Source organism: Aquarana catesbeiana, linkage group LG07, assembly GCF_042186555.1.
Source record: "Aquarana catesbeiana isolate 2022-GZ linkage group LG07, ASM4218655v1, whole genome shotgun sequence".
NCBI classification, from domain to species: domain Eukaryota; kingdom Metazoa; phylum Chordata; class Amphibia; order Anura; family Ranidae; genus Aquarana; species Aquarana catesbeiana.
This window is the reverse complement of record NC_133330.1, coordinates 167,533,403-167,545,858: the sequence shown is the minus strand read 5'-3', so window position 1 is coordinate 167,545,858 and position 12,456 is coordinate 167,533,403. Positions and strand designations below refer to the sequence as shown.

The 12,456-nt window shown below is 42.2% G+C and overlaps 1 protein-coding gene across 1 annotated transcript in view; it reads right to left on the bottom strand.

Annotated features, from left to right (window-relative positions):
* Positions 1-12,456, bottom strand: part of UCK2 (uridine-cytidine kinase 2) — an 88,826-nt gene that overhangs the window by 20,524 nt on the left and 55,846 nt on the right. The window contains exon 4 of the mRNA XM_073592859.1: positions 8,869-8,965. Coding sequence (XP_073448960.1) covers positions 8,869-8,965 — 97 coding nt within the window. The remainder of the gene's footprint in view (positions 1-8,868; positions 8,966-12,456) is intronic.

The following is a 12,456-nucleotide window of genomic DNA, read 5'->3' as shown; positions in this document are numbered from 1 at the left end:
CAGCTGCCTGAGTAGAAAAAAAAAACAGTTAATGGCCAGGGCTGCAGATACAAAGGGGCAGCTGCTTGCCACACACACACACACACACACACACACACACTGACCGTTATGTACATCTGACCTCTACTCATCTTCTACTACCTGCCCTCTGAACTTGGACCTCTGCCTCACATCCTACTGACCCCTGCATCAGATTTGTGGAGTGACCAGATACTCTCCAAACATGAAAACATTGTGAAAAAGTGAATGGCAAGTTCATCACTAAAACCATCTCAAAAAAAAAAAAAAAAAGGGAAGGAGGCAAAGTTTATTTTTACAGCGAGTTTTTAGAAGTTTTCTTTGTGCCATTCTTTTTATTGGAGCCTTGGTAAGTTCTTTAAAAATAAAATGTGCTGCACCAAAGTGATCTTTGAGCTCTTCCATGTTGCTCAAGTGGATCTCTACCTCTCAAAAGGTCAGCTACACCTGTTCTAGGGGCTGTTCAGAGAAAGGCTCTATGTGTGTCTGGTGGTCATACCCTAAAGTACAAAGATTTTCCCTGATTAACACCTTGACCTGCATTAAAAGTAGTTTTGAATATTTTTTTTTTAAGAATCATACATACCTAGGTAGATGCAGCATTATTCCTATACTGCATCTGTCCCCCCACCGCCTCCAAGAATGAGAACCAAGCAATGAACTACCACTGATCGCTCGGTTCTCAGTGCTACAGGTGCAGAGAGCTGGTGACTGTCAGTCACTGGCACTCTGCCTCTACTCCCCCCCCCTCTAAGATTGGAGTCTGCGCAGCTGCTATGCTTACCCCTCCACACTCCTCCTGCCCAATCACAGAAGCCTTTGTACGTGAACTAATTCTCAAAACACAAAGGCTTCTTTGAATGGGCAGTAGGGGTGGCGGAGCTGCTCTGTGTGCCTGCCTCTTCTTCCTTTCACAGCACGGCGTGTCAGTGTATGCTCTGGCAGAGCCATAAGCCTGTCAAATATAAAGTACTGAAATAGGCAGAAAATACAGAAGTAGAAGGCCCCTTTCACATATGCGGACCGTTCAGATCCACCTGTCAGTTTTTTCAGGCGGATCTGAATGGTCACGCCATACAGCTCTATGGAGCATCAGATGTTAGCAGTGACATGTCCGCTGACATCCAATCCGCCAAATCCAGATGGATGGATGTCTCCTTTTTCATCAGTCTGGCGGATCGGATGAAAAACGGACAGGCAGTCCGTAATCATCCGGTCCCCCCCCATAGGGGAGAGCGGGCTCTCGGACAGGTCTGTCTCTGCACAGAGTGCAGTGACGGACTTGTCATCCGCCGGCTCAGTGGGGATCAATGGAGAGATCCTCGTTGAGCAAGCAGAGTAGTGAAAACAGACAGCCCCATGTGAAAGGGGTTGAAGTGTTCATTTATTAACAAAATGGAAAGTAAATGATTTACCGGTAATTAAGATTTATCTTCTGTTCAATAATTGGTGTAATCACCCTTTGCCTTCAAAACTGCATCAATTCTTCTAGCTACACTTGCAGTTTTTGAAGGACCTTGGCTGGTAGGTTGTTCTGAACATCTTTGAGAACTAACCAGATCGTCTGGATGAAAGCTGCCTCAAATCCTCAATGTTGAGATCAGGGCTCTGTGGGGGTCAAACCATCACTTACAGGACCCTTGTTCTTAATGACTCACCTTCCTGATGCTATGGCATGATGGATAAGTATCTGGATTATTTCTTTGAGGCCAAAAAGGTGGCAATGCCAATATTTAAATTTTGATTTTTCCTTCTGTTCACTCACTTTACATTTAGTGAAATAAAAACAAACATACCAGCATTTTCACACCTGCCTAAAACCTTTGCATAGTACTGTATATGGTGGCCCGATAAGATTTATTGAAGGACTTGCATACTTATTTTAACCGGAGACTAAAAAAAAAAAAAAAAAAAAAAAAAAAAAAAAAACACGACAACACAATTGATATTTTGTAAAGATACAGTGTGGCACGTACAGGACACAGGTTGCATTTTCCAGATGATTGGACACTGGAAAGTTTATGAAAACATAACCCCTGGGTGTCAACCCTATAACAGCACCCCTCTCTGCAAGTCCTCAGTTTTTGAAGCAAGGCAGAGTAACCCAGGAGCAGAAGGAAGGGTAGTCTGTGTCCTGTACACCAAGATATGGAATTAACTGGTAAGTAGAAATTCCTTTTATCTTGACTTACAGTACAAGACACAGGCTGAATATGCAAAGACCCTGGGACGCCCAAGCAATTAATGAGAAGGGTGGGCAACAACCAGGCTAGCATAACTGTGCCAAAGAGGGCCAACAGGTGTCAGACTAAACTAGCGTGCTGCTGAAAAAACCCTGCATCATCTCAATGCTGTACAAATTGTTTATCCATCTGCGAAGTTACCTTATATGGAAGCTTGGAAGTGGGACTTAGGGGAGGAGATTGATTTGAGTGACTAGTGGAAGTGGTCTCCTCGTACATAAGGGCATCATGAACAGAGCCCTGGCAGAGGGAGGCAATAAGGCGCTTTCTAGATGGTACTTGCTGCCAGACCGCTTCTCGAAACTGTACCAAGGGGTTTCCCCTCTGTTTTTGGGGATGTGGTCAACCTAGTACGATGTTCCACATATGGTAGACCGGTCCCAAGGTTCACCGGTTTTGGATTAGGAGTTCACTCCCTGATCTATTCTGTGACAATGGTGTATATAAAAAGTTTTTATGAGCATGAACCCACCAGTTTGTTTTAAGCACCACATCCCAAAATATAATATTTAAGCAGGCAAGGAACAAAGGGATTTTTAGGGTGCAAGTCAATCGAGTAGATATCAAATATATTGTATAAAAATATTTTCTCTTTTATTTTGAGAAACATGAAAATTTCCACATAAAAATGAGAATAAATACAGGGGTGGCACATATGATTAGTTGCAGACACCGTAACAGCAAAAGCGATGTACTTCCCATGTTTCACCCATATGTCGGGCTTCCTCATGGGGATGCTGGTCACAAGGCAGTGCACTCTGTTGGGAAGTACATCGCTTTTGCTGTGTTGCGGTGTCTGCAACTAATCATATGTGCCACCCCTGTATCTATTCTCCTTTTTATATGGAAATTCTCATGTTTCTCAAAATAAAAAAATATTTTTATACAAATATATTTGATATCTACTCGATTGACTGGCACCTTAAAAATCCCTTTGTTCCTTGCGTGCTTAAATGGTGTATATAGTTAAAAACCCTAAGGTGGCTCTTCTCAATGAGCTTGTCATTGATGCTCCCAAGCATATTCAAAACTTTAATCCACTTTGCGTTTGAGGCAGAAATTGCTTTAGCGACTGCTTGGTAGAAACCAGTGGTAGATCTAGCTAGTATAAAAAAAATAAACTGGTATGGATCATGTTCAACAAAAAGCTAGTCAGTATCTTGTAGGATAAGACTGTCAAGTTTGACCGTTTGGGATCCTTGATTTAAGTATCTCCAACTTCCAGCCGACTGAGGAGTGGAGGCGGGCGGACAGTCTTTTCCATCTCTCTCTTCTTCCCCTCGGTCTCTTGTTACTTTCCTTTCTTTGTCTTCTACTTCTAATTCCCTCTTCTCCCCACTTTTCTTTCTTGGATTCGCACTTCTTTTGATTTAGTTGTGTTGCATCCAGTTGTGGTTGCACATTATGTATACTCACGGCAGCAAAACAAAATACTCTTACGCACGAATGTGTTAGCCAGGCAGTCCAAAGTTCAGGATGGACAATAGCTAGCGCGGCCCCGCTGCCCTCCAAGATAGGGATATCCTAGCAATCAAACAGGAAAACAGAAAAGAGGGCGCACCAGCCTTGTGCATTATCCTTTGATACATTTATTAAGAAAAAACAATTAAAAACTACTCACAAAAAAGTAGAAAGAAAATCACACTTGTAACAATCTGACTTGTGACAGTCCATCCACTGATAGTAGTCTCCAGGTCCTGAAGAGAGGACGTGCAAACCGCTGCTGGCTGATGCGTTTCGAAGGTTTACTAGCTCCGAGGAAGAAGGCAGATGGCAGAGACGATTTACCCATTGCCAAGGCTGGATTGGTGATCCACTAAGCTAGGAAACTCCTTGCTTTGCTGGATAGAGGCATGGGTAGGTTGACAGGAGTATGCTCGTTCTTTGCCAACATAATGTGTTAGGGAGGTCTCTAATAAAACTGGGCAAATGGGACAGCCTCAAAAAGCAGGTCACCATGAGACCCCAGACTCTCAAGGAGAATCTCAGAGGGGTGACTCTGATCTCAAGTCCCAAGCATGAGTTCTAAGAATTGAATTTGTTTTGTGGAAGGAAGACTTTTGCTTAGGTTGTGTCTGGAATCAGGCTTAAGTATTCAAGGCACAGAGAAGGTTGGAGAGCAGCGTTTTGAAGCTAAAGCCTAAAAAACATACACATTGTCCTGTAGACTTTTGTAGATATAGCAAAAAGGGATGAGTTTCAGAAGATGGTAACTCGTGACCCGATTTCTTTAGGACAAAGAGAGTTGCAAGAAACTTTATGAATAATCTGGGAGCAAAGCAGAGGCAAACGGCAATAAAACAAACTGGAAAGGATTGTCTACTATTGCAAAGTGTAGGAGTGATGAGGTGAATAAACAGTAATATTCATGCAGGCATCTTAGATGTCTAGGCATACCAAATATACCTTGTTGGGTTTTGGTACCATGAACAGGTTTGAATAGAATCCACAGAACCTGTCCTCTAAAGGAAAGGTCTCCAAACTTTCTAGATATAAAAAAAAAAAAAAAGGGCTGTTTTACGGTCTTGCAGAGTTTAGTTGGTCAGTGGAAGAATAGTGCTCTGTCGTTGGTATTAGTGGAAGGAATAGTGCCCTAAGAGCTGGAAAAAAAAAGCAAGCAGGGTCGCATGTGGCCTGCAGCTTGGAGACCACAGCTCTAGGAGGTACTGGCACAAAATACTCAAGACAATAGAAGGCTCAGGGCAGTTTGCAAATCTGACAGATTTTGACTGATTTGAGCAAGAAAGTGGTGGCGAAAATTTCCTTATAACCTCGAACGAGTAAGTGATTTAGAATTGGATCTTAAAGCAGTGGTAAACCCAAAATTTAACAGATTACAGCTTTAAGCTGTCCTGCAGATGTAGCAGTTAGAGATGAGACAAACCACTTAACACTGACCGGGGGGTGCTTACAATGATCAGCTTTATTCATGTAAAATATGTATCCCAGAAAGAAAAAAAAAAAAAAAAAAAAAAACCTGATGTTGTAACTTCTTAAAAATGATTAGATGGAGTTTTGCCTTCAAATTTGCTTGTGTATTTAAACCTGCTAATGCATCCAACATTCCCCCCAGACTGACAATGCTGCCGCCCAAAAAGGTGCCCTCTGTGCTCCTTCATCCAGAGTGGGGGCAGCAATACAGGAAGTGTGTTATTGGCCAGATTAGAAGGGGAAAACGGGGGGGGGGGGGGGGGGGCGCAACAAAAGAAAAAACTAATGCAGCCACTACTTCCTACCTGCAATATACTACATTTTTGGTTTTGGGTTCAATATCACTTTAATGATTGGTTCAAACTGGCAATGCATGCCTCCAAATGATGCATCAACGCCTTGATTACCAAGGCATATGTCAAAAGTATTGTTGTGAAAGTATATGGTGCCATCGAGACCGACTCTGCATGTTCCAGGAGCTTCCTAGACACATTTAAAAAGGTTGTGGTTAGGCGGTCAAAATATTTCAGACTCGCACATACATTTTGATATATTCCTGCATGAAGAAGAAAAAAAAAAAAAAAAAAAAAAAAAAAAGTAAAAGTAAAAAATAGTGATCGCCAGATAATGAAAATCACAGTCTATTCCATTTGATTAATAGAGCTATCATGGCTAATGACATTAACCTTCAATGATAAATTGAAAGCCTTTGAAACGATATGGGACCCAAGCACACAATATATCTCAGGTTAAAGTTAACTTTTCGTATATTCAGGGTGCAACAGGTTACGAATGGACCGGCCACCGCACCTCCTTGATCCCCCTGCTGTGACAGCTAGTTGGTTTCTTCTCCCTCCCCTCTAGCCATCACAATTTTTTAAAAATGTGGCTGAGCCAGGCTCTGCCCACCCAGCCGCGTCACTGATTGACAGGGCTCTGTGCAAGGAAAACTAAAAGGTCTGGCAACCTTTGTGGCTGTCGGTTTGTAGTTTTTAATGAACTACCACGGTGCTGTCATGAATGCTTCCTGTCAGATTGTATCCACTTACCTGTACGGGAAAGCAGATCTACTGGAGACATGCATGGCACCAGCGATCTGCAATGCTTTACAGGCTCAATAAAATAAATACATTTTACCTGTAAAAAATGTGTATGTATTTTTACCCCCAAAAAGTTAAACCTTTTGCCCAGGGTTCTCGGCTCTTGATTGGATAGATGGATAGCAGCGCAGTCATTGGCTCCTGCTGCAATCAAATCCAATGACGTGGGCGCCAGGGGGCAGGGCTGGGTCCGGCATTCTGTGTCTTTTCACGCAAATGTTGGACTCAGGAGCGCGCTTCTTCCAGGGGGTTTACCGATGTGAAGAGGAGCCGTGAGCGCCACCGGGGGACCCCAGAAGACGAGGTTTGGGGCCACACTGTGCAAAACGAACTGCACAGTGGAAGTATAGGTTTGTTATTTAAAAACAAAAAAAAACAAAAACAAAAAAACAAAAAAAAGGGAAGAACACCCCACTTTAAACTTAAGTAATCACTTAAATGATTAAACAATCACTTTAACGTATCCTTTAAACTACAGAGATTGACACCACGAGACAGATAATAGACTAGATGAGAAATAAAAGTGACATGACTATTGCAGACCTTGCATTTTTTTCCCCCACCAAGTGCTCTTGGCCCACATTATTTCTCCTTGCTTTCTGTACTATCCTTTTTATTACAAATGCTTTTCCCAATGCTCATGTAGTGGGTTAGACCTGCCTTATTTAACTGGGGTGCCCAGGCAAAATGCCTAAAATTTACCAAAAATGTATACAAGCTAGCAGGTGGATCAAGCCTGCATTTTAGTTACACAAAGCCACAGGTTTTTACTGTGCACCATTTCAACCTTACAGCCACCGGCATACTAACCACCAGTGATGTCATCAGTGTTGATAAGAAGGAAGGTTGTTGATCGCCTGAACATCATCCTTGTTTGACCCTCCCCTACCCCTCAGCACTGGGGTCACATTAGCTGAGTAATGGAGAGAAACTGAGGGAGAAGAGAAACACTGGAATACTAGTCAGTACCAGTGTGCAAAAGTGTAAATCACCTCTAGTGTTGGGTGTCCGTGTTGATGCTGCCACATTATGTAAGTATGCCTTGACTGAAAAAATGTTGAGAAACATTTTAGCACCACGCTTGAAATGCATTCACGTTGTAAAAGGAAACTTCTCAAAAAAAAAAAAAAAGTCAGTTTCCTTTAACATACAAACAATACTACTCAGGATTGTAGAGTTCCAATAACGTTCAAAAGATACAGGGTAATCAGTCTTACCTGTCCATGTTGATGGACCGTACATAGGGTCCAGGCTTCACCCATCACAGTGGACATACCCTTGGATGGGTCTTCATTCCATAGGGATGGACCCACAGCCTTGGACCTGTATAGCACCCTGTGGTTACCTACACGCGCTGAGCCAAGGTAAGCACCCAAGCAGGGGCCAGCGACCAAAGCAGCAAGGCCATCAATTCTATGGCCCTTTTTCTTATACAATATATAGCGCTTGGTTACCTATAGTAACTTTTCAAGTCAATGTGCACTTTACTGTTCATCTGAAAAAATGGAAACCTTGGTCAGGCCGGAAAAAAAAAAAAAAAAAAAAATTTTGTGCATTTTTTTCTACAAAGTAAACATCCTTTAATATACTGAAGCGAGGAGGAGAAAGGAAAGAAAGGAAAGAAAGGAAAGAAAGGAAAGAAAGGAAAGAAAGGAAAGAAAGGAAAGAAAGGAAAGAAAGGAAAGAAAGGAAAGAAAGGAAAGAAAGGAAAGAACCACAGGGGGATGCAAAGAAAAAAATTCACTTGGTCACAAAGTGAATTTTCACTTAGCTCTTTATGGATATGATAAGGTGAAGCAGCCCTCAATTATCCAAACAAGTGCAAGCAAAAATCTATTTTTCCCCCCTTACATACTGTATGATTAGGTTTTTTTGCCTTGGCCTCAAGTCATTCACTATACTTGGTGAAGTGAACATGCGCTACGCCAATAAATACTGATTTTCGCAAATGGAGCCCTTTGTGGAGTATGTTATTAAAAATAAAAAAAACCATCACATAAGTAACCAAGTAAAAACACATATTTGCAACACAATTTGTTAAGGTGTCAGAAAATAAAATTACCATTTGGCAAAACATCCACATTTGGGTTTGTTCAGATGGGCGCCAAGACCCATCCTGCATGCAGGCTCCCTTTGTTATTGCACTTGCATGGACACAGCCACATGTCTAAATTTGGCACATGTATCCAAAAGTAGACGAGCGTTTGACATGCTGACAGGAGTGGGTACATGGATCCAAGTTTTTGACGAGCAGCCACTGCATCTACCTCTGCTTGTACACAGCTTGGGGCCGATACAAGCACAACAAAAATGGACTCTGCACAACAAAAATGGACCCTGCACACCAGATGGGTGTCAGCGCCCATCTGAACTAACCTTTACTGACAACCTTACTACCCTACTGATGGAGCACAGACAAGACAGCAGCTTATCACTGTTCTATTAGTGTACAAGGCAAGACCTACATATGTCAATAAAAAGAATTCCAAGCCACCACTATTTTACAGGGGAGGGAAAAAAAAAAAAAGGAAGGCTCACATATCTACCCACTACAGTGATAAGCGAGTTATAAATACCTGGAGTGTGAAACAAAATCATAAACAGGAATCTGTACAGTTTTCCCCTCCATGATTTCTCGAAGAGTTTTCAAGATGAGTTCATTGTCAAAGGCATCTGAAATTAGAGATATAGGGAACCACATACATCAACTGTAATGGTGTGAGATATTCTAATAGTGCCAGCACTTCCTACAAACTGAGATTATATATACACACAGTTGTGCTCATAAGTTTACATGCCCTAGAAGAACAAACTTTTCACTCATGGTTAGTGTTTGCCTGAAGCCATTTTATTGTCAATCAACGGTTTACTTTTCAAATCATAATCACAACAGAAACTACCCAAATGAGGACTCTGATCAAAAAGTTTCTGGACTCCTGACAGACCCTTGCGTCTCATCCAGTGCTGCACTGACGTTTCTGGATTCTGAGTCATGGGAAAAGCAAAAGAATTGTCAAAGGATCTGTGGGGAAAAAGGTAGTTGAACTGTATAAAACAGGAAAGGGATATAAAAAGATATCCAAGGAACTGAGAATGCCAATCGGCAGTGTTCAAACTCTAATCAAGAATTGGAACATGAGGGGTTCTGTTGAAACCAAACCACGGACAGGTAGACCATCTGAAATTTCAGCCACAACTGCCAGGAAAATTGTTCGGGATGCAAAGAAAAACCCACAAATAACTTCAGATGAAGTACAGGACTCTAAAAACATGGTGTGTGGCTGTTTCAAGATGCACAATAAGGAGGCACTTGAAGAAAGGCTGCATAGTGGAGTCACCAGAAGAAAGCCATTACTACATAAATGCCACAAAGTATCCCGCTTACAATATGCCAAACAGCACAGAGACAAGCCTCAAACCTTCTAGCACAAAGTCATTTGGAGTAATGAAAATACTGGAGGAACATTTGCATTCATCAGCCAGGAAGCTGCGCATGGGACGTACTGGGACATTCTAACATGACAATGATCCAAAACACAAGGCCAAGTTGACCTGTCATTGGCTACAGCAGAATAAAGTGAAGGTTCTAGAGTGGCCATCTCAGTCTCCTGACCTCAATATCATTGAGCCCCTCTGGGGATATCTCAAATGTGCAGTTCATGCAAAACAGCCCAGGAATTTGCAGGAACTGGAGGCTTTTTGCCAAAAGGAATGGGCAGCTTTACCATCTGAGAAGATAAAGAGCCACATCCACAAATAAACACAAAATACTTCAAGCTGTCATTGATGATAAAGAGGGCAATACATGGTATTAAGAACTAGGGTATGTAAACTTTTGATCAGGGTCATTTGGGTAGTTTCTGCTGTCATTATGATAAAAAAAAAAAAAAAGTGTAAACACAGTCGATTGATAATAAATGGCTTCAGGCAAACACTAACCATGAGTAAAAGCAAAGTTTGTGTTATCATTCATATTCTCTGAAAAATGGCCAAGAAATCATAAATTCTGCCAGGGTATGTAAACTTATGAGCACAAATCTGAGTGATAAAAAAACCATTTGTGAAGAAAATTGGGAAATAACGAAATCTTGCATAGCACTTTACCGTTAAGCGTGGTACATATGATCAGATTGTTGGCCAACAAAGCGTCAGACTTTTGTCCGAAGGACGTGTGCCAGGAACTTTCTTGCATACAAATGGTAAACAATTGTCAGCCAACAAACACAAATGTAGTGACGTACTAAGAGGAATTTCAGCTCTTCAGTGCCATCCTTTGGGCACCTTCTGCTAATGTCGTGTTTGGTGAGCATTGACTCTGAGCATGCACGTTTGTACTTTCAACTTGTGTGACGACTTGTGTATAGACGATAGGAAAATCTAACAGACCATTGTACGCCGAAAATTTACTGGTCTGCCATCCAACATTTGTTGGCGGAAAGTTGGACAACAATTGTCTGATGGAGCGTACCAACGGTCGGATTTTAGGCTAACAGTCTGTCATCACACAATTCCCTGCCGAAAATCTGTATGTGTGTACGAGGCTTTAGATACAAAAAGCCCACAAATTTACAGTTAGACCTGGAGCTTGCCAATTAAAAAAAAAAACAAACAAAAAAACACACACACACACACACACACACACACACACACACCTTACCTTGTTCCAGGTCCTGGTGCCAGAGGAACCAAACAATGCTTATTGGGAAAACTGGATGATATCTCTAAACCGGCCATAGCTAGGGCACTTTTTCAGGCCCGCAAGTTATTACGGCAATGGACTTCCACTGAAATGGGAGACTGCGACAGGAAAAATTTTGATTTTTATAAACTTACTTGTAAAATCCTTTTCTTGGAGTACATCACAGGACACAGTAATTACTGTATGGGTTATATGGCACCTTCAGGTGATGGACACACCCTTGACAGGACGATCAATTCCCCATTCAACCCCTCCCCTTACTGGGAGTACCTCAGTTTTGTAGCAAAGCAATACATGTGTAACCAAAGAGGGGAGGGACCTGTGTCCCGTGATGGACTCCAAGAAAAGGATTTTACAAGTAAGCTGTTATAAAAATCGTATTTTCTTTATCGTACATCACGGGACACAGAGCCACAGTAATTACTGTATGGGATGTCCCAGAGCAATGCCACCTTAGGGGAGGGGACACAAACAAATGTAGGGTGCAATCAGACCTGAGGACGTATACTGCTGCCTGCAGTACACTGCACCCAAAGTAGATATCCTCATGCCTCCTTACATCCACCTGATAGAATCTGGTGAATGTATGGACTGAAGACCAAGTTGCAGCCTTGCAGATTTGAGTCATGGAGGCTTGGTGATGCACTGCCCACGAAGCACTAACAGCCCTGGTGGAGTGCACTTTGAAAAGGTGGAACTTTCCTTGTCAAACCACAAGCTTTATTACTTTACTTGCCGAACCCGAACTATCTGACAATAGTGGATTTCGACGCTGCCTGTCCTTTCCCAGGACCTTCAGGCAACACAAACAAAACCTCCGTTTTGGGAACCTGAGCAGTCGCCTTCAATAGATTTTGACTGCTCTCACTACAACCAAAGAATGTAGTGACTTCTTCCTTAGAACAGGGTTCTGGAAAAAAAAATGAAGGTAAAACAATATCCTGCTTTAGGTGAAAACCTGAAACCACATTTGGCAGAAACCTAGGATGGAGGACACAATACTACTCTATCCTTGTGAACGATTAACTATGGCTCTTTACAAGAAAGAGCCGCCAACCCTGATACCCTTCTTGCAGAAAATGGCTACCAGAAAACTAGCTTCCTTGTCAAAAGGACTAAAGGAATATGTCGTATCGGCTCAAAACGCTGATAAAACTAAAATTCAAGTCCCAAGGGTTCAGGGGTGCTCTAACCGGTGGATTAAGCTGCGTTACCCCCTGCATAAGGCTTTGGACCAAAGAATGCATAGCAAGAGGACGTTGAAACAATACCGATAAGGCCGAGACTTGGCCCTTGATAGTACTCAAGGCCAGTTTCATCTCTAACCCCATCTGCAGAAAGGCAGGGATTCTAGCTATGACATACTTTCTAGGAGGCCAACCCCTAGATTCACACCAGGAAACATGGCTTCCAGACTCTAATAAATGACTCTGGAAGCTGGCTTCCTTGCATTAATCAAAGTAGA